At 39.8% G+C, this 21,085-nt stretch overlaps 1 protein-coding gene across 1 annotated transcript in view; it reads right to left on the reverse strand.

The window, feature by feature from the left end:
• LOC137163705 (sucrase-isomaltase, intestinal-like) overlaps positions 1 to 21,085 on the reverse strand; it is a 101,659-nt gene that overhangs the window by 45,686 nt on the left and 34,888 nt on the right. The window contains exons 8-12 of the mRNA XM_067563987.1: positions 12,456 to 12,581; positions 11,859 to 11,990; positions 860 to 973; positions 631 to 747; positions 466 to 550 (exon numbers count right to left, since the gene is read on the reverse strand). Of these exons, the coding sequence (XP_067420088.1) occupies positions 466 to 550; positions 631 to 747; positions 860 to 973; positions 11,859 to 11,990; positions 12,456 to 12,581 (574 nt within the window). The remainder of the gene's footprint in view (positions 1 to 465; positions 551 to 630; positions 748 to 859; positions 974 to 11,858; positions 11,991 to 12,455; positions 12,582 to 21,085) is intronic.

A 21,085-nucleotide genomic window follows, 5' to 3' on the forward strand; every position in this document is an offset into this window, starting at 1 on the left:
ATGATTTTTCTGCTTCTCACCATCTGGGGAGGCAAGCTAATTGCATCTCAGATGGAGGTGTGTCCATTCCTGCTTAAGGGGGCCAGCGATTCTATGACAGCTCCCCTTTCCCAAGGTGCACTCTTTTACCATTTGAGGCCATCTCTGCTGACCAGCATGGGTGATGAGGCCACAGAAAAGACCATGGTTAGAGATGGTAATACCAGCAGCAGCATTAGCTTGAAGCAGATCTTTCACTTGGAGAAGTGCAAGGAATTCCATTGGCTTAGCGCTCTTGCAGGGTTGCCAGACTGACTGAAGAAAGTTCTTTGTGCTTTCTCCCCCTTCAGGCCTGAGGACAACTGAATCCTAAATGATTATTGAGCCCATATTGATGGCATAGTAGGCAAGTAAAGATCGAAAACAAGAAACTTTGTACTGCTTGAGGAAATAACCAATCCAAAATAACTTTTAAAATACACTTACTAGGAACGTAAGGAGGGTTGTTGAGATCATTCGGAGCACAGCCTGGGAGCTGGCCGGTTCCAAAGTTGGCTGGTTCATTCATATCCTTTAATAGAAAGTTAAAATATGTAAAAGTTGCATTTTCATTTTTGGAAGAAAGAGAAGGAAAAATATAATCTAACGTACAATCCAGATTCCATCATAGTCAAGGACATTTTTGAACTCAACACACATCTGGATCCACCAGTCAGCTGTCCTGGGGTTTGTGTAGTCAGGAAACACTGAATCTCCTGGGGGCCATGCCTGCAAGTGAGAGTTTTATCTGATTAACGTATGTGATTTTTGGTAATGAAAATTCTCTAACACTAAGAAACAGCACTGCTTACATACATATATGCTAATTTCAGAAACCAACCTTTCCAACAGCTGGAGTTAATCCATCAGAATTGTTCACCCAGATTCCCATTTCTTGTCCAAGTTCATAGGGCCTGTAAGTACCTGGTGCTTCATCCTTAGTTAGGAAAGGATCCTAAAAAAAGGTTTTGCTAGGATTATCATAAGCACTATGATAACAGCTACATCCATTTGTACTTTGCAGAATCATTTCAATGATATAGCTACTGTAGATTATATTAATATTAGACAAAAGTTACATTAAAATGGAGTTAGGATTGAGAGTATTTATCAATACAAAACAAAACATTATAATTCCTGGAAATTCAGAGTTAAATGACGTCATCTAATAACCATATGATTACTTTTAAGAAATGTTAGTGCTTGGGATTCAATTTTAGATTAAACTAATTTTAAAGAAACATATTTTTTTCTCCCCAATCATGATATCACTACTTGGCAGAGCTAAGCTTGTTTGAGTGCCCTAGTTGTGCATTTCCTTAATACAACACCTTCATCTGTTTGCCTCAACTCTGAATTTCCTGGGTATAAAATGTTTGATTTTGGGATAATTACAATATCCCTGTAACATATTTTACTCTAAATTTCTGGTATGCATTCTCAGCCTTAACTCCACCTTAATGTCAATTTTGTCTGGGAATTTCCTTCTCATTTTCATTGAGAGTTTCATTCATGAACATTAAACAAGAAATTCAAAGAGAATGTTACTATGTGATATTTCCAGTGAGTGGAAGATATGAGATCTCAATCTTAAATCATTTTTTAAATTCTCACTTTAGATTCACCAGTACATTCTGGCTGCTTTGTGCCATGCTGGAGAAGTACAGAGAAGCCAGGAGTGTGCATCTTAGTGTTCCCACTCCTGTCCTCCAAATATCCCGCTTCTTGCACCTCCTTACATTCCCCAGGCACATACACCCCACTCACCCCTCCCTCCAGCACTCCACATTTCTCTGTATATGCACATACACACACACACACGCCCTTCTCCTGCCCTTCTGCACCCCATATATTCCTTTGTATACATATACAATGCACACTTACACACCTAAAATTTGCATTCCCTCCTGCCTTACTTTTCAAAATGGCAACCATCTCCCACTGTTTTACTGAATGAAGGGCATCACTGCCCTCAGCTGCAAGCCATCTTTCAAAATGGCCACTGCTTCCCATTTTTTTCCCCCCAATAAGGATTAAGCCAAGCTGTCTTAAGAGAAGATGGCAGCCCACTAAATTGTCAGGAAGCAAAGAGGAATACTGTGAGGACCAACAATTGGAGAAAGTGACTCTCAGACAGTCTGTGGCCTCAGTCCAATTGACAGTAAAAGGAGATAGACAATCTTTTCAATACATGAGGTTAGCTGTCTCCTCAATATCATTGAGGAAAAATGGAAGATTACAGCCATTTTGAAATTTGGTGGTTCTTTGTGAGTTCTCTATAATAGAACAATATTCTTCAGCCTCTGCTGAAGGAGCAACTTTTAGTTATGAAGAATAACAGGGGAAAAAATATTATTAGTCCTAGAAACAATTCTTCAAATGTAGACTATTGTGCATTATTTCACTGGGTTTTAACTATAAGGGAAGTCTGAGGAATCTGTGCCATTCCATCATTAAGATCATTATGGACACACACACATACATAAGATTTGATATCTAATCATAAATTTTCTAAAAGGCTTATGTGATGGGGTGTACCTGGCCCTTGGAGGCCCCCTGATGGAGGCCCTGAGGTCTTACCACACTTCATGCCAGGAAGGAGCAGCAGAAGTGGATCCTTGAGGCCTGACAAGAGAGGCTGCACAGGAGCAGCCAATCAGAGCCCACCAGGCTCATATAAAAGGAGCTGCAGAGCCTGAACAGATCAGTTGCTGACTGGGATCAGAGGAGCAAGGAAGGGTGCTCATTGCTGGTCACCAGAGCTCAAAAAGAGAACCAGAAGATGGGTTCTGGTGATACTTGCATTCAGCGAGGAGGAAGAGTATTTGAGAACTTCATCTGCAAGGTCAGAGTGAAGAGAAAGAAGCTACATAGGAAAAGGCCTAGGGAATAGCAGCAACAAACTGAAGGAAGCAGTGCGTGGCTGGTGCATATAGAGTCCCTGGGGTGGGACCCAGATTAATGAGCAGGCCCAGATCCTCCTCACTTGCCTACTAGTGAAGTGGCTTAAGCCCCAAGAAGAGGACAAAGTTCTGCTGGGAAGCCCAAGTGAAGGCCAGGACTTAAGAGGGCCCAGAGATGGGGCTGAAGACCCTGGTGAGGGGAGACAGTGTGTTGAACTCTTTGCTATCCTAGAAGGGGTTCATCCATTTTAGACTGACTTGGCCAGAGGGCTGAGCCACTCACTGATGACCCCCCAAGTGAGGTCAGCAACCTGCAGGGGGTGCCTGGGGTAGAAGAGTTTGCAGCATCACACCCAGCTGACAGGAGGTACTCACGAGATGCAGTGCCTGTCACGGCGTCTTTTAAAATGAATTTGAACTCCTAAAGTAAGAGATTTATTTGCAAATTCTTGAAAAATTCATTCTGTACTCCAAAAGCCAATGCTGCAATTTTGGCAAGGACAAACTGTATTTTTCTGTGTAAAAAAACAGGCTGAATCCCTGTTATAAGTGCAAAATTCAATTCAACCTTTACCACAGAGCTGCAACTGGTGCCTTATTAAGTAATGCAAGTATTTTAGAATACTTTAGAATAGAATATAAAACTTTAGAATAGAGTTTTAACCCACTTAAATCGTTCAGCTTTGAAAAAGAGAACTGTCCATCTGCAGTAATTATTTTTTAATCCTCGAAAAGGTGGTTCCCAAGAGATACCAACACTCTAACTAGTTGTCTTAATTAGCTGCTCCCAATCAAAACCTTTGATTTCTTTTAGCTGAAAGGTTATTCCAGTGCATAAATCTAATATATTATGCAACTTAGGCATCATCCTAAGGAGAATAAAAACTGTCATACCTGGTTCTGCATTCCAGAAAAGGTTGGGTTTTTTTCTGTAGTGCCTATTAACTCTTTCCCCACTATTCCTTTTAGTTGTCTATTTAGGGACTGTTCCTGGGAGGTAATGTGCAATTTCAAATCCCACTGGTTTCAGTGAGAGTTGTCAGTAATCAGCAGCTCTCAAAAATCAGGCCACACGTATTATGTGCCCAATATGAATTTGGTGCCCAATTGTATACACCCACATTTGAAAATTTAAGCCTCAGCACCTCACAAAACTGGACCCTGAACTGCTAAAATTATTGAATATGATTTTTAACCATGAAGTCTAGCTGATCACAAATTTTAAATAATTTCCAATTAAGTTCATTCTTAGCTATTTCTAGTATGATTTAATTAATTGTATACCAGGTGTTTCACTAAAGTTTTGCTGTAATCAGCGTTTATCATTTTATATTATAATCATTGTTACCTTTAGAACATCTTCCTTTGTTTCTAAATAATACATTTGTTCTGACTCAGAATAAATCACATCTGAAAATGGGAACATAGTTCAAGGTAACAATGATGAGCAAGTCTTGACACTCTGAGTTAAAATTTGCCCTTGGGCTGAGAGGCAGTAGAAGACTTCCAGCACAGCTTCACTGTGGCATTTCCAATGCCAGATATTATAATAATGGGGTCATATCAATATCTAGATAAAATTGGGCACATGGGGGACTTAAGACCCCATGCATGTGTCAGCACTGAGCATCTTGACAGCTCTGTATATGCCACCATAGAACTGGCAGTAGGGGGAAACCCATGGCCACAAAATCAGTAATGAGGACAAATCAGTAACATAGCAGCTTCTCAGGGATTAAGATTCCTGTTGGCTTGGGTTGGAATTTTGTTTACAGAGGGCTAAATTACTGCTACATCCCTGCCTCTCAGTCCCTGGGTTGAGGTTACATTCCATCTTCTTCACCCACCATATTCTCACAAAACTCTGTTTACTTGGCCTCTTTGCAGTCAAGGTGTTATATTTAATCAGAAATCCTGAAATCGTAATCAGAGATTCTACTTGTTGATGCACAAGAACTCTCTCTCTGTGCAACTGATCCCCAAAGGGAATAGTAAATGGAAAAATGTTTTTCAACATCAAGAAAACTGGATTATATTTGCCTTGGCTTTAGTTAGGACAGCTTTGCTGTCACCTTGGAATGAAACTCTTAATAATGTTCCAGCTCCTGACTCAATTTATCGGAGTGATTTACATCACTAAAGAATGATAACAATAAAAGGATGATAGAAATTCCAGTAACTGCACTAAAGCGAAGATGAAAATCTTCACTGCCAGTGCAACCTATACTCCCCATTAGCATATGAAAGATGATTGAATATATTTGCATTCATCTATGACTGACAGTGACCCCCCTGTAGGGAAGGACAAACTAGACTGGTCTTTGTCATGTTTTCATCAGCAGACAACACAGCTCTTGGGATGGGCAAAAAGTGTTCTCTAGCTGCAGGTTAGTTTCTTTCAATTATATTACCTGCTTTCTATTAATTTATAACCCGTATCAAGAATTCTTAATTTGTATTTCTTGTATTAATTTAGCAATCTACATTAAGCTTTACGTAGCAATTATTCTCTGCACTTGTACTGCGCTTTCCATTTAGGCCCTTTCCCCTCTTTTCTGTTTGTAATTGGCTCATGAACAGACTGATTTTTAATTGATTTGTTCATTACTCAAAATTAGTTAAACACAGTGGGTCAGGTCCTCAGTTGCTGTAAACTGGTGTAGCTCCATGAACTCCAATGGAGCTATACTGATTTACAACTGCTGACCCTTTCTGTGAATATATTTTAGGCTGTGAATGGCTGGCAAGCTGTGCTCAATATTCAAGCTAGCTGGAAATTTGACAGAAACATCTCAGGTTCAATGAACTTTGGTTGAATCACAAGAAAGGTTCTCATGGCTTCTGAGGAGCCACCCCATCCCAGGCTTCCTGGTTCATGGATCCAGGGCAGCCATCCCACATGGACTGACCCAGGGCTGGAGACCTGAGCCCTTGGGACCTCAGGGCTTCCAGGGTCTGTGGTGGAGAGCTCTGAGGACATGTACCCCCAGCTTCCAGTCTCCCTGCTACAGAACCAGGAGGCTGGGAACCCTGGGGTCCTTGGAGTTTCCAGTTCCTAGTGGGATGTTCAAAGATTACTGAGCGCTTAAGGCGTTTTCAAGATACCTACTTTATCCTGTGGCCAATTCCAACTATCTGTGCATAATAGCAAGAGCTTCACAGTGCCCTGCCCAGACTCAGTCTGGGAAGCTCAGCCCTTAAAGACACCCAGTACCAAATTCTGCATGAAGCCAGGGACCTGAAAGTCCTGGAACTGCCCTAGACTGTTGTCCCCAGGGCTTCCCGACTCCCACAGCCTGGTAGGCCAGCAGGCCCAAGAATCTGGAAGCCCTGGGACACACAGCCCCCAGCAGTCGGCATAGTAGGGCTGCCCTAGAGCTGCAGATCCTGGAAGCCCTGGCAGCTGCTTAGTAAAACTGACATGATTCTTGTCAGTTTCGTGGTGGCCTACCACTGAATTGCAGCAGTGGTCGGCAGCAGTGAAGCAAATAATAATCACATCAATTTCACTCAGCAGCTGCCAGGACTGGAGAGTTGTTTTTTCCTTTTGAAAATGCCACATTTCAGAAAAGATCTTGGACTCTCTCGTTCACAGGAAATTTCAAAATAGTGAAATTTTTGATGAACCGGAAATTGCGAGTTTTGGCCATCTGTATTCACCACATGTATTGCTATTTGTTGTTATCATTAGCGACGGATCACCTTAGTCACACGGTAACATTTGTTTCACAACTGAATGAACAGGGGGCAGGTATGACCAAGTCACTGAGCCTTTGATTCTGTCAGTGAGCTGGTAGGAGAGGCAGCTAACAGGGGAGTTTGGAAGGGAATGTGGGAGGCTTTCCTTCCAGGTTCAGCACTATGGGTGATATCAAGATGGCCAACAATGGAACAGGGGTGGTGACTGACAAAGGATGTGCCATATTCTTTCCTACCTGAGGACCAAAAGGATTCCTGTACATGAAGTGCAAGTTGGTGGCTGTGCTGGAGGAAAAAGATTCTTGGATTGGAGGGGCAAGTTGATATGCTACTAAGAATCAGAGAAACTGGGGATTTTCTAGACAACTGAATTTGGGAAACACCCGTACTGCAGATTCAAGGAAGAATAGAACTGACCACAAAGGAATTAGTGAGAGAGGAAGTCATTTATGCCTTTTCATAACCCCCAGAGGCAAGTGATCACAGTTGGACAAATATGAGGCTAGGCAAACTGTGGCCACCAGTGAAGCAGGAAGAATTCTACATAGCTAGAGGTTTCAAACTGATACCAGGTCCTCAACATGGAAACTATGGAAGATACCACTCCAGAACCAGCAGATCCAAGGGAATGGAGAGATATATGAAACATATGTGGGTGGCAGCTTGGCCCAACCTATGAGAAAAATCAAGCTTATCTACAAAGAGTTCTCCCACCAGCCCAGGAAGACAGACAGATCCTTTTCAGGGATTCAATACTTAGAAGAATTGCAAGACCATTCTGCTAGGGACAGATGGACAACAGGATAGTGTGCTGCATTCCTGGAACCACGACACAAGATGTCCTTCTGCGATTGGATAGGCTTCTGAAGTGTACATGTAAAGATTCATTGGTGGTGGTTCATAGTGGCATAATGATATTGTCAGGAGATATCTCTCAGATAATAGATGACTTCAGGGAACTAGGAAACATGCTGAATATCCAAGCAATCTTCTCTGAGATCCTTCCCATGAGCAAAGGAAAACAGAAGGCAGAAGAATCTGGAAGTGACTCACTGGCTAGGTGACTGAGGTAGGATGAAAGGCTTAAGTTTTGTGGAACACTGATCCACGTTCTGTGGGGAGAGGAGGCTGTATAGTTTGATTGGCCTCCACCTCAGTAGTATGGGGACAGGCTGGAGGCAGTTAAACTAACAGCAAAAGGGGAGGGTAAAAAGAGGGAAGATATGAGCACTCAGCACATAATTGAAGTTGAGAACAGAATTGATCAAGGATTCAAAGGACATGAAGAAAAGAAAATCTTGAATTACTTATACACTAATGCTAGGAGCCTGGGAAACAAACAAGAGGAATTGGGATTGCTCATTTATGAGCATGAATTTGATCTAGTTGGTATTAGTGAAACCTAGTGGAATAATTCGCACTACTGGAGTGTTAAAATCAATTATTATAACCTAAAAGGGAAGGGGGAGTGGCAATCTACATCAAAAATGGCATTACCTGTTTCTGATTCAATGATAATTCAGAAGAAAATTATCTTGAACAATTATGAATTAGTATCCTCACAGACAAAACAAAACATGTGGTACTAGTTGGTGTCTGTTGCACACCACCAAATCACACTAGGGAACAGGATGATCACCTACTTTAGCACCTATTTCTAATGAGTAGAGAAAAAACCCTATGTGATCATGGAGGACTTCACTTTGAATGACACATGCTGGAAGTCACATGCTGCTAGTACTAAAACATTTTTGGAATTTCTAAATATTAAATGACAATTTCTTAACTCAAAATGTTTCAGCCAACACAGTGGAATTCTATATTAAACCTTGTCCTAACAGATAAAGAAGACCTGATCACAGAAATAATAGTTTATGGTAATTTAGGTACAAGGGATCATGATTTGATCACATTAATAATGTGAAAGAAGAATAAAGTCTAGACCAATATTATATATACCACATACACTTGGTGCTTTAATATGGACTATCTCACAAAGATAAAAATAATTATGAGCCAAATCAGCTGGGAGGAAGAATTTAAGTGGAAAAATTTTAACGATAATTGGGAATCACTTAAGAATGCCTTACTAGATGCCCACAATCCCACAAATGAGGAAAAAAGGCTGGGTTGGTTAAAAATCCAATCTGAGGAAGTGAAGGCAGCTATAAAAATTGTATATAACAAATGGAAGGAAGGAGAAATTGATAATAATAAATATAAATCAGAAGCTAGGTATTGTAGAAAATTGATAAGGGAAGTCAAGGGGTATAAGGAGAAATCTGTGGCCAGCAGAGTTAAGGACTATACGGAGTTTTAAAAATATATTAAGAACAAAAAGAATCCTGACAATGCTCTTGGGTCCATTACTAGAGAGAAGTGGTAGAATTATCAATAACAATGCAGAAAAGGCAGAAATGTTCAATAAATATTTCTGGTTTGTATTTGAGGAAAATACTGATATTGAAGTCTCCTCATATGGTGATGATACTCTTTCCATTCCTCTAGTATCTCTGGAGAATGTAAAACAGAAGCTACTAAAGTTAGACATTTAAATTAGCAGCTCTGATAACTTGCACCCAAGAGTTTTAAAACAGCTGGCTGGAGGAGCTCACTGGATCATTAAGGTTGATTTTTCAATAAGTCTTGAAGCTTTGGGAAGTTCCTGAAGATTGGAAGAAACCTATTGTTGTGCCAATTTTTAAAAATGGTAAACAGGATGACCCAGGTAATTGTAGGCCTGTCAGTTTTACATTAATTGTGGGCCAAATAATGGAGTGGCTGATAGAGGACTCAATTTTTAAAGAACTAAGAAAGATAACTTAATTAATGCAAATCAAGATGGGTTTATGGAAAATAGATTCTGTCAAACTACCTTTATCTTTTTTGTTGAGATTACAATTTGGTTGATAAAGGTAATACTGCTTATGTAACAGACTTGGACTTCTGTAAGGCATAGATTTGGTACCACACAACATTTTGATTAAAAAACTAGAATGACATAAAAGTATTATGGCAGATGCTAAATGGATTCAAAACTGGCTAATTGATAGATCTCAAAATATAACTGTAAATGAGGAATTGTCATTGAGCAGCTCTGTCAAAGGAGGTTCTGCAGGGATTAGTTCTTGACCTTATGCTATTTAACATTTTTATCAATGACCTAAAAGAAAACAAACTCATCACTGATGAAGTTTTCAGATGACACACAAATTGGGGGAGTGGTAAATATGAAGAGAATAGGTCACCGATTCAGAATGATCTAGATTGCTTGATAAACGAGTCAAACAAACAATGTTGTTTTAATACGGCTAAATGTAAATGTATATATCTGGGAACAAAGAATGTAGGCCATACTTACATGATGAGGGACTCTATTCTGGGAAGCAGTGACTCTGAAAAAGATTTGTGGGTTGTGGTGGATAACAGCAGAACATGAGCTCCCAGAGTGATGCTGTGGCCAAAAAAGCTAACGCGATCCTGGGATGATAAGCAGGAGAATCTCAAGTAGGAATAGAGCTTATTTTATCTCTGCATTTGGCACTGGTGTGGCAGCTGCTGGAATACTAGGGCTAGTTCTGGGGTCAACAATGCAAGAAGGATGCTGATAAATTGGAGAGGGTTCAGAGAAGAGCCACAGGAATGATCAAAGGATTAGAAAACGTACCTTATAGTGACAGATTCCAGGAGCACAATCTATTTAGCTTAACAAAGAAAAGGTTAAGGGATGACTTGATTACAATGTACAAGTATCTACACGAGGAACAAATATTTAATAATGGACTCTTCAATCTAGCAAAAAAAAAGGTATAACATGATCCAGGCTTGAAGTTGAAGTTAGACAAATTCAGACTGGAAATAAGATGTTAATTTTAATGGTGAGAATAATGAACCTTTGGAATAATTTGCCAAGTGTCGTGGAGGATTCTCCATCACTGACTTTTTTTTAAATCCAAACTGGATGCTCTTCTAAAAGCTATGCTCTAGCAATGATTTGGAGGAAGTTCTATGGCCTGTGTTATACAGACGTTCAGACTACATGATCACAATGATCCCATCTTGGCTGAGTATCTGTGAATCTGTACATCGGTGGGAGTAGTTTGTGGAGGTTTTGAAGAAAGAGGCCAACAGGATTAAGAAGAAACATTTCAAAACATTTCCTTTCCATGGCTCTTGAGTCATACTTTGCCCAAAACATCAGTGCAGGGGGAAAAAAATTATTGTAAGATTTGTAGATGAGGATAACATTTAAAATTAATTTTTATCTAGTTGCATTCACACAGTGGTATTGTGTATGGCATGTGTTCATACCGTCCCAGTCACAAAGTGGGTGGCCAGATTCTTGTCTGGTCTATGTAACTGTCTGGCAGCACAGCGGTCAGGGGCTTTGGACAGCTCTAATGGAGAAATGTGAGGTCAGTGTCAGTGCCAGGATTATAGCTTAGGAAACACAGTCAGTATAGCTTTGCATTGCTGTTAAGATCTGTAGAGTAATTTTTCATATTCAAGGACTTTTTAAAAAAAATAGTTTATACTGGCCTCCGATTTTCTATCACCTACTACCGCGTTCACTATAATTGTCACACAAAGTTAGTAATTTCAGTACAAGTGTGTGTGTGCCGATCTGCTGCAAATAAATAGTCTTTTTAGAAAAATTGACACATCTACTACTTCCGCTTCTGCACAAAAGGAGTTTAGCTTGGTCATTATTACATGAATTTCGGCTACTGGCTCAAAATTTGTTTTCCACAAATTTTCATACAAACAACATTTCTTATATGAATATTAACAAAAAGCTAATAAAAGGGAAAATGAATGATGATTTCTAGTTTTCCAAAAGGTTTGTGAATAGTTTTATCTACTATTCAGCTCTATATGCATATTAAGAAAATTAGTTTATTTTCATAAAGGGAAATGCCATTAAATCAGTCCCCTGTCAACTTAAGTCCATAATTTTCATAGAAACCTTTGGGAAAAGTGTGAGAGAAAAATAAATGTTGTGGCATACAAAGAGTATTGGTACTGAAGTACCTGATAAAAGCAATACAGCATTATAATGAGAAGTGAGTAAAGCGTTTCTTTTGGTTTACTAAACAGATGAATGATGTTACAAGAAAAAAAGATGGAGAACCGATTTCAATAGCATAGATATTTTGGTGCCTAGATACTTCAGTGACTGCTACTTTGTAAATACCTAGCATAAATGGACAGAGAAAATTAGTGATATTGTTAATTTACCAGAATAATGACATAGTGCATTCCATCTTTTTTCAGCTGTTGAATGTACTCTGGCAGACCTGCATAATTTTCTTTATCATAGGTAAAGTCCAGATGACGATCCATGTAGTCAATATCACCGTGCTGGACATCCTGACAGTTTTGAACATGAAATTATTTTAGTATTTTTTTAACTAAATCAGAATTGATGTAACTTTATTTACGAATCCTCAAAAAGTAATTAATCTGTCATCAAATGTAATTTAAAATATTGGACATAGCAAAAGGAGATTTCTGATTAACATTAAGAATCAGATGGCCAAATTCTGCTCTCACTTTTTCTGAGAAATCCAATGTATTAGCCCATTTACTTCATCACAAATAATGCAGATTAACCATTATGTAACTGAGAGCAGAACTGGATTTAGAAGTTTTAAAAAAATCATTTAAAATTGTGAACTCCAGGGATATTATTTGAAAAATCATTACACAAAATTATTAATATCCTCATACAGTACAATTCACAAAGTAATTGTTCCCTTCTATCATTATTTTACTTTTTTCATTTTGAGAAGGTGATTAAATAATTAAACTGCACTTTGCAAAATTCATACTTACATATGGAATATCATACTGCTGCATGCGATTAACTGTTTCCTTTAACACATCAATGCTGCCGTAGCCATAACGGGACAGCTGAAATCCCAGAGACCAATAGGCAGGAAAATGTGGGCGTCCAATCGCCTAAAACAGGAATTAATACATTCTAAGAGGTGAACAGAAAATGTTGGCAACAGAGCTTAATGTAATGATATTTCCAAGAAGAATACATGTTCATCCGAGTAGCTTCCACACTCTCATTAAAACATGGGAAATGAATGGCTTGCAATCTTTGTTGTGCTGTTTTACTCAGCAAGCAAAATGTGTGCTTTTAGAAAGTACTTGCTATAAAATTGTGCAATTAAATGATTTCCCGTCATTTTCCCCAGAAATTACATAGCAACAAATATTGGGACAGATTGTATACACCTGCTCCCCTGACACACAAGGTCCTTTTTGTATAGCGATTGGTACAATCCTCTAATCCTATTTGTGCCCAGTGCAGTCCCTTACACACTGGAGACTAGAGAGGGTCAAAAATTGTTCATCCAAACTGTTTTCAACCTCAGCAAAAATGTCCTCCTTCTCCACTAAAAATTGTTTTGATCATAATTTTTCATTATTCAATAAAAATTTCAATTTGGGGGAGAGGGAGGGAATTTTCTGTTACAATGGGAAATAAAATCACTTTCATTTTTTGTCACTGTAAACAGATGAGAAAATGGGGAGAGGTCACTCAAACAAAATTTTTTCATAGGGAAAAAAAATCCACAGAACACTATGAACACACCAAAACACCTATTAGTTTCTTTCTACTTTTTAAAAAAATATATACTTTTTTTCAACCAGCTCTCCTGTATAGCCCTGCTGACCCCACAAACAGAAACACACCGCTCAAAACACCACAGAACTGCTGTGGTTCCACAACGATAGTGGGGACTTAGGGAAGTAGGTAGCACAGAGGGGGAAGGAGCAACTTGGTGACATCGCTATTCCAGTGCAGAAGAGCAGAGCTAGGGAGAAGTGTCCAGAGAGCTGCCACCACGTGGACACACAAATCTAAATGAAGCTGCTACTTCAGACCTTCGAGCTTTAGCATTTGCAAAGGAATGAATATACAGCGGCTCTGCACCAAGATGTGCATGTATATGCACAGATTGGGGGTGTCACAGCCCCTGTTACATTCTCCTCACGTAGCCCGTTTACTTAGACTTTTTTCAGGGGATCAGCATTTGGTGTCCTTTGAAGATAAGGTTAAATTTGCAGAACAGTAACAAACAATGTCACTACCAATTTTTCTGGCAGAAACATCTAGCTATTAAGTACTGTGGGCAGCGTTTGGGGACATAGGTTGAAGACACCTCCAAATTTGAAATTTTTATATATTTTTTAAAAATATAAATGAAGCTGTACACAAAGCCAACCTATGTAAACAAATGTTCTCCTTACCACTAATGTTTCCCCTCTCATATTTGTTGCACACATTGTGCCTTATTTTAAATTACACTGAAAGCTCTTTGTGTCAGGGACTGTCTCTAACCATATGTTTGAACAACACCTAGCTTAATGAACCCTACTCCTAAATGGGCCTTTGAGAGAGACCACAATACAAATAATGATAATAGTCTAGATGTACTATGACATAGTGGTTCAAAACAATCCCTGGGCTTTGCACATTCATTGTCAATTAGCAAACTTGTTGAAGAGTAAAAGGCAATTTTAACATAGCAATGTGACCTTGCTAACCAGAATTAGATTGTTTCTCCTGCCGCATCATGCTAAACTAGCTCATCAGAAGGTTGGTGTTTATTCCGAGCTCTCTGAAATTTCAATCATTTGTACACACCACCTTGGGTCAGACTCTCCTTTGAAATTAAATTACCTACAATTGAAATTTACAGCGTTGGGCCACAATGTTCACTTGCCAGGCATTTGCAAATCTCTAAAAGATCAGTTATCATTCAGTCCCTAAAAATCATCACTTGAAACACAAGGTAGCACATTAAGAATGACTTTTCAGTTATTTGATTTTTTCCTATATAATAGAATAAATTCTAATCCAATTTTAAAAATGATTGAGGAAAATGAATGTAAAAATTCCCAAGCAATGTGGGTTGGTGTGGTTAATTTCTGTTTCTGTCTATAGGTTGCTCTTGCTGCTTAAAACTAATGTGTAGCAATAATGGTATTTGGGTTCCAGAAAGAAGCCAAGAGTTTGGGGCATGCACAGTGTTTTTTTCTGTAGGCCAAATCCTAAAACCTTTACTCTATTTTTACAGGATATGGCTCCATTAGATTAACCTCCCTACACTTTTGTTGTCCCAGTCAAATTCCAAATCATCCTTGCTGGTAAGGTAATTCAGCTCCACCAAAGTAGTAGATGTACTGGGTCATTGCGACTATTGATTAACCACAGCCATTGACACTCTGGTGCAGAAGTAGCCCCACGCCCCTCACATCTCCATGGTTCTCTAATTATGCGCAACAGAAGAAGTGAGAAGGAAAAACACGAACAATGGTGACAGAAAATACCAATATGGAATAAATTGAGAGACTGCATGTACTCCTTAGACAGTGGCATCTCACCACAGTTAATATGTTATCTTCGCAATGCATAAAGATGAAAAAGTTCTTTAGAATTCATCTTCTCAAATGAGATAATGACACGAGAAAACAATGCTCAGAACTTGAAGTTGCTCTAATATACATACCATAGTCTAGTCAATTCAATACAAAGAACCAGACTGAAGCAGTATGTATAAGCCACAGCTGAATAAATGGGTTACTACAGAGGGAGAGTTCCTGAGGTACTCTTTGCCTGCAGAAAACAGAGGCTGACAGAATGCCTTTGAGCACATAGAGGACAGGTAGCCGCTATGGCTTATCATTGGTGCAGCATGTGGCCAGCCATGCAAAAGGGCCACTTCTAGCACTGAAAATCAGGACTCAGGCTACTCACTGCAGAGAAGCACAAGGTGGGAGGGACGATTCTTTACACTTATTCTTCCCTTGGGCACTCATTTGAGAATGGGCAGATTCTGGCCCAAAGCAATTTGCACTGTTTCTTTGGCCCCAGGCCTTCTATGCTGTGTCTCCTCCACCTGCCACTGTTTGTTTCTTTGTTCAGCTTCAGCTGTTCTCAGTTACATAACTGTTCTCATCAGCCTGTAAACTTTAAGTTTATTCTAAGACAAGGCTGTCTTTTTGCCACAGCATCCTTTGGGGAATTTGGGATGAGATCTGAGTGGTTTTGAAAAAACTCACCTTGCAAGCACGATTCACTTTTAAAACAATTAGTTCCCCTGGTTGACCAGGCTGGAACATAAGGTGAGCTTAATTCAAATTAACAGAACATTCTAAAAGGAGGGATAAAAACAGGATGACTGGGAAAACAAATGTTCTTTTTCTAATTATGCTGTGAACTTTCTGTCTAATGGATCCCCCTGCTGTACCCTGATAAAGCAACTGACATATGATACCTAGTGCAGATGGAGCAGAGGCAGAGATGTAGTTTTGCAGCCCTGGATCTTGTGATAGATTTGATATACATTTAGGATACACTATACGCAAATAAACTTTATCTTACATAAGATGCTTTACATAAAAACCTGAATGTTTTCGAAAACTGCATACAGTGACTCTCCTAGAAACAGAAAGGGAAAGTGATGCATGAGGAGGGGAAAAAAGGAAAGACAATATCATAAATTTAGAAGCTTTAAAGATACAGGGTAGTTAGAGAGGAGATTGAATGGAAGGCAGTCACACTGGGGAAGTGGAAAAGTGAGTTCTAATTATCTCTATTACAGTTCCTTCTGAACCCAGTCTTTAATAGTTAAGAGCAGGAAGAAACAATGATCCCTAGGATTGTTATAGTAGCATCAGTGTTAGTTTTCCAAGTCTAACAAAAACTGGCATAATGTAGTAATTTCGCTACTTCTAGAAGGAGATTCAGGTGAATACAGAAAACAGCCTCTGTTGAAACAAAAAGGTTGCTTGGGAGTATGTATGTCTAATGATCAGAACTTGTGGCCTGAAATCAGGAATCCTGGGTTCTGTTCCTATTTATGCCACTGATTCATTCTGTGTCCCTGAGCAAATATTTTACACATACGTAGCACCTCAACCTGAGAATCATAAACCACTTGACAAACTTTTATAAACAACAGTGCCCCAATTTTACAACCAAGGAACCTGATGCACAAAGAGAAAATGGATGAATTCAAAAGAGCTAAGCATGCTGTTACATAAAGTATCATAATGGAGTAAGTGGGTGATAAACACTTTTGAAAATCTGGCCCTGTCAGATGCTCATGCACAAATTAGGCATGGAACTCCATGCCTGCTTTCTGACTGATAATCAGCTTTCCTAATGTTCTGTGGTGCTCATTGTCTCTCTTTTAGTTTCTCACTGCTTCACACTTAAAAAAGGAAAACAACTCTCTCCTCTCTGTGAGTGAACTTTAAATGGGTAATTCCCTTCAATTTTAGTGGCAGCTGTGTGGCCGTGGGCAGTCCTTTTAAAATGTAAAGGGCTAGTGTTGTTTTCTGAGTTTCTCCTCTAACTTCTTTCATTTTCATCATTCTCAAAGGGTTACCCCCTAAAGTGCTGTTGCACTGTTGTAATTACATGGATACACCGCAGAAGATTGCTCTGGAACTCTCAAACTCTAATTAGCCATATAAAATGACTCTTGATACCTGATAGTTGCCTAAATTTCTTTTTTAGAAAGATCTGTGGGAGGTAACTATAAAAATCTGAGTGGGATAAATGTTCTTGATTTAGATACAGAAGTTAATGGTCTTGGTTAGTCACAGAATGACTAAATTACGGAAGCTTCACCAGCTTCCACAGTCCAAAAATCTGCCAAAATTTAATCCAGCTCATTAGCAACCCCCTCTTTGGGTAAGGTGGTTAAGTGAATGCAATACACCAGGGGTTATCCAACTGGGGGTCATAACCCCTCAGGGGGTTGCGAGATTATTATGGAGGGGTCGCATGCTGTGCATGCTGGTAGGGATGGCCTGGCAAGGGGGAGACATCACTTTGGGGGGGGGGGAGGTCATCCCAGCCTGAAATATTTTCAAAGGGGGTCCCAGCAAAAAAAAAGTTTGAGAACTCCTGCACTCTCTTAGCTAGTCCATTGATAACACTGAGTTCAAAATCCATGAAATGAATTTAAAGAGAACCAGAGATGACTTGTAAAAAGACAAGATACACTGCATATCCCAGTGAATGAAGCACATTCCAAGTACTCAGAAGAATCTAAAGACCCTTTGGGCCTTAGACATCAAGGACTTCAAAAATGTCATGTGATGAAACAGGAAAATCATCCACTGCAGGACAAAGAAAGTTTATCATCTGAATACTTTTCAGCTGCCATCTCCTTGCTGAAGGCCCCGTAAGATCAACTGAAGGCACTGTCGATGCTATAGCTGTGACAAGTAATAAGTACAGTAGAACCTCAGAGTCACAAACACTAGAGTTACAAACTGACCAGGCAGCCACACACCTCTTTTGGAACCGGAAGTACACAATCAGGCAGCAGCAGAGAGAAAAAAAAAACAAATAAAGTACAGTACTGTGTTAAACGTAAACTACTAAAAAAAAGGGGGGGGGTGAGTTTAAAAAAATATTTGACAAGGTAAGGAAACTGTTTTTGTGCTTGTTTCATTTAAATTAAGATGTTTAAAAAGCAGCATTTTTCTTCTGCCTAGTAAAGTTTCAAAGCTGTTTTAAGTCAATGTTCAGCTGAAAACTTTTGAAACAATCATAACGTTTTGTTCAGAGTTATGAACATTTCAGAGTCACAAACAATCTCCATTCCCGAGGTGTCTGTAACTCTGAGGTTCTACTGTATAAGCAAGTTTCACAGATATTAGCAGTCAATTTAACTTAAACTGAGCCGCTGACCAGAAATTTATTCTTCTGAAGCAAAAGTGGGAGCTATATAATGTACTCTTCTAAAGCTTGTCACCTAGCCACTGGTTTCTAGACCTCAGATAATTACAACAAATTTGTGGCCCTCACTCACCTGATGACTGTTTGATTTTAATATTGTGTTTCATTTGCTAAATAATAATTTTCTTGTATGTCTGGCTATGAGGCTTGTTTCATACTGTTATGCAATGTACTTTTAGCCTACTTTGTTGTAAATTTATCAGGCAGTAACAACATGAATACTGTGTCTGGTTGTATAATCACTAATTGGCTCATCTGATCGGTTTAGCTTGTTGCTTTCTTTTGCTATATAGTGTGGTTGAAAATTAGCTATTTGTCCTGAAAGGAATGATTTGTGTTATATAACTGTTCAGTGAACTAAGAGCTGAACTATTCTATAGCAGGATTTTGCAAAGAAGTACAGAGTGGTTATTTCAAAGCATATGTAACCATGATAGAACCATCCTATGACTTACCTTAAACACCAGTTCCCTCAATAGAATTTAACAATGAGAAGGAAGCGGAAGTAATATAGTGGAGAATGTTTTATTGTTATACAAGCTGTGACACACATGTGTAACACCTTCAGTAATTATTGTAACTCAGCTGTTATTGTGCCACTGGCATGCTATTTCCTGTAAACCAACAAACTAACAAAATAAATTCCTTGCAAAATAGCGTTCAGAAAAAGAAACAGCTCATTAGGGATGGATGAAGGATTTGCTTTTCAATCAGGCACTCCTTTCCCATTCTCTTCACTGCCCTCAAAGTCCATTTAAAATGGATTAGATTCAGATACAACGGGCATTTTAGAACTGCACCATTTTAACCCTCTACCTACACAAATTACGATCAAATTCCGAGCGGCCCACTTCTTTCACTAGGGCTCCTGTCCTTAGCAAAGCTTCACCACTTGGCTACACCTGCATTTTCCTCATCAGTGCAGCTAAGGCAGGGATGTTTACGAACCCAAGCCCTGCGGAATATAAATATTTTGTGAATAAGGGATAAAAACAAGTTACAGCCAAAAAGCAAAATTAATATTTAATTCCAATCTAGGCAAAAAGAAAGGGAAAGCAAGCAATCCACTGAGAACGAATTCCCTGTTTTATAGACTGGCATAGCTATGCTTTAAATAATCTTTCAATGGCCTAATCCTGTGCAAAGGTCATGGAAGGCCTCAAAGGCACTGGAACCGCTGTGGCTTGGCTGCATATGGGGATTCAGTCCCTCTGGCACACTGGAGACCATGTGCTGTAGGAGCACTGTCAATGCCCCCATTCAGGGATGATGGGGTACAGGAGGCACAGAGGTGTGTGTCTAATGGTCATGGAAGTGAAGCAGAGGGGCTGCAGGTTGCACCGTAGTCTCAGTGTTACAGTGGCAGCCTTGGAGTGTCTCTGCTGGTGCCTTGTGGCCTTACAGTGCTCACATACCAAGGTAATAGGAACCATAGAGACAGGCAGATGGGGGACAATCTTGTCTCCAGAGCCCCAATGAAGGACTCCATTACAAAAGCCTATTTAGCTTATGGGCTTAGGGGAAGATGGCAAACCAGCCTCTAGCTGCCTTTTGTGCCTTTAAAAATCTTACACTAAGTCATGACTTGATAGGAAAAAAAATCCCAGAGGGAAGATTGGTGATGGGTAGGCAGATCTGCAACTGACAATTGAGGAACCGCTCTGGAACAGTGAGCCAGCACCGCACACAGAAAGGAGCATGCTACTTCTGCTCTCAGCAGAGGAGCATGTACTCCTTAACTGCTGCCAGCTAGTAGTTGCTCCTGAGGGCAGCATGCACACTAGCCAGCTGGAGGACCGGACATACCACCTTGCTTGTAGGCAACGTCCCATCAGCAATGTGACTGGCATCTCATAGTGCCATCTTGCGCAAGTCATTTTGACTCACTGCTTGTGCGTAGGGGGAGGTTCCTGCGGCTGTCTTCCCTCCCCTGAAGCCTGTGGTTATAAGAACTGCACCACAGGGCCAAGGAAAGAGTGATTTTATTACACTGCTTTATGGACTTGGTCATGCATCGCATCTATTCTTATCCATTCTATTTCACACCCTCTTCTTCCCTAGAAAGAGGGGTGACCATAAGAGAGAAAACCTCTAATATGACAACAAAGGCCAAAACAAACCCAGACAAAATAGATTTCTCCCCCTCCCCACATTTCTTGACTATAAAAGCTAAATCAGTATCCTAAAGACTAGTAATATGGTAACAGTAGCATTAGATACCAGGGAATTTCACAGTATTTGCTTAAAAAGTTAGTTTCACTATGAAATTACCTCCAGGCACTCTTTGAGAATCCTCACAGAGAATAGAGAACAGTATGGATTATTTCTGGCCTCTGATATAGCTGTTAAGGAAATACTGGCTATCCCTTACCTTGTTTTCTCAGAGCCAACCTCAATTTCCACAGAAACAGGGTTGGAATTTAAGCTGCCAGAAGTCATTAGCTGAGAGCAAGAATTCTCTCTCTCTCGTTATTTTCAGCTGCTGGCCACCTGCTGAGCTGCGAAAGTACTGGTTTCAAACAATAGCAAAATACTTTTAAAAGATCTGAGGCTGAAGCTGATCTCAGTCACGCTGGTGTAAACAGGGGCATGCACAGGAATAAAAATTTGACTCCTTTTGGAAGGATAGGTTCTGTGCCCTTGCCACAGCCCTGAGCACAGAGGAGCTTGCTCTTCCCGCTGCATCCCC

Source organism: Emydura macquarii, unplaced genomic scaffold (genome assembly GCF_026122565.2).
Source record: "Emydura macquarii macquarii isolate MOO-44397 ecotype Brisbane River unplaced genomic scaffold, CSIRO-AGI_Emac_v2 contig_2636, whole genome shotgun sequence".
NCBI classification, from domain to species: Eukaryota; Metazoa; Chordata; order Testudines; family Chelidae; genus Emydura; species Emydura macquarii.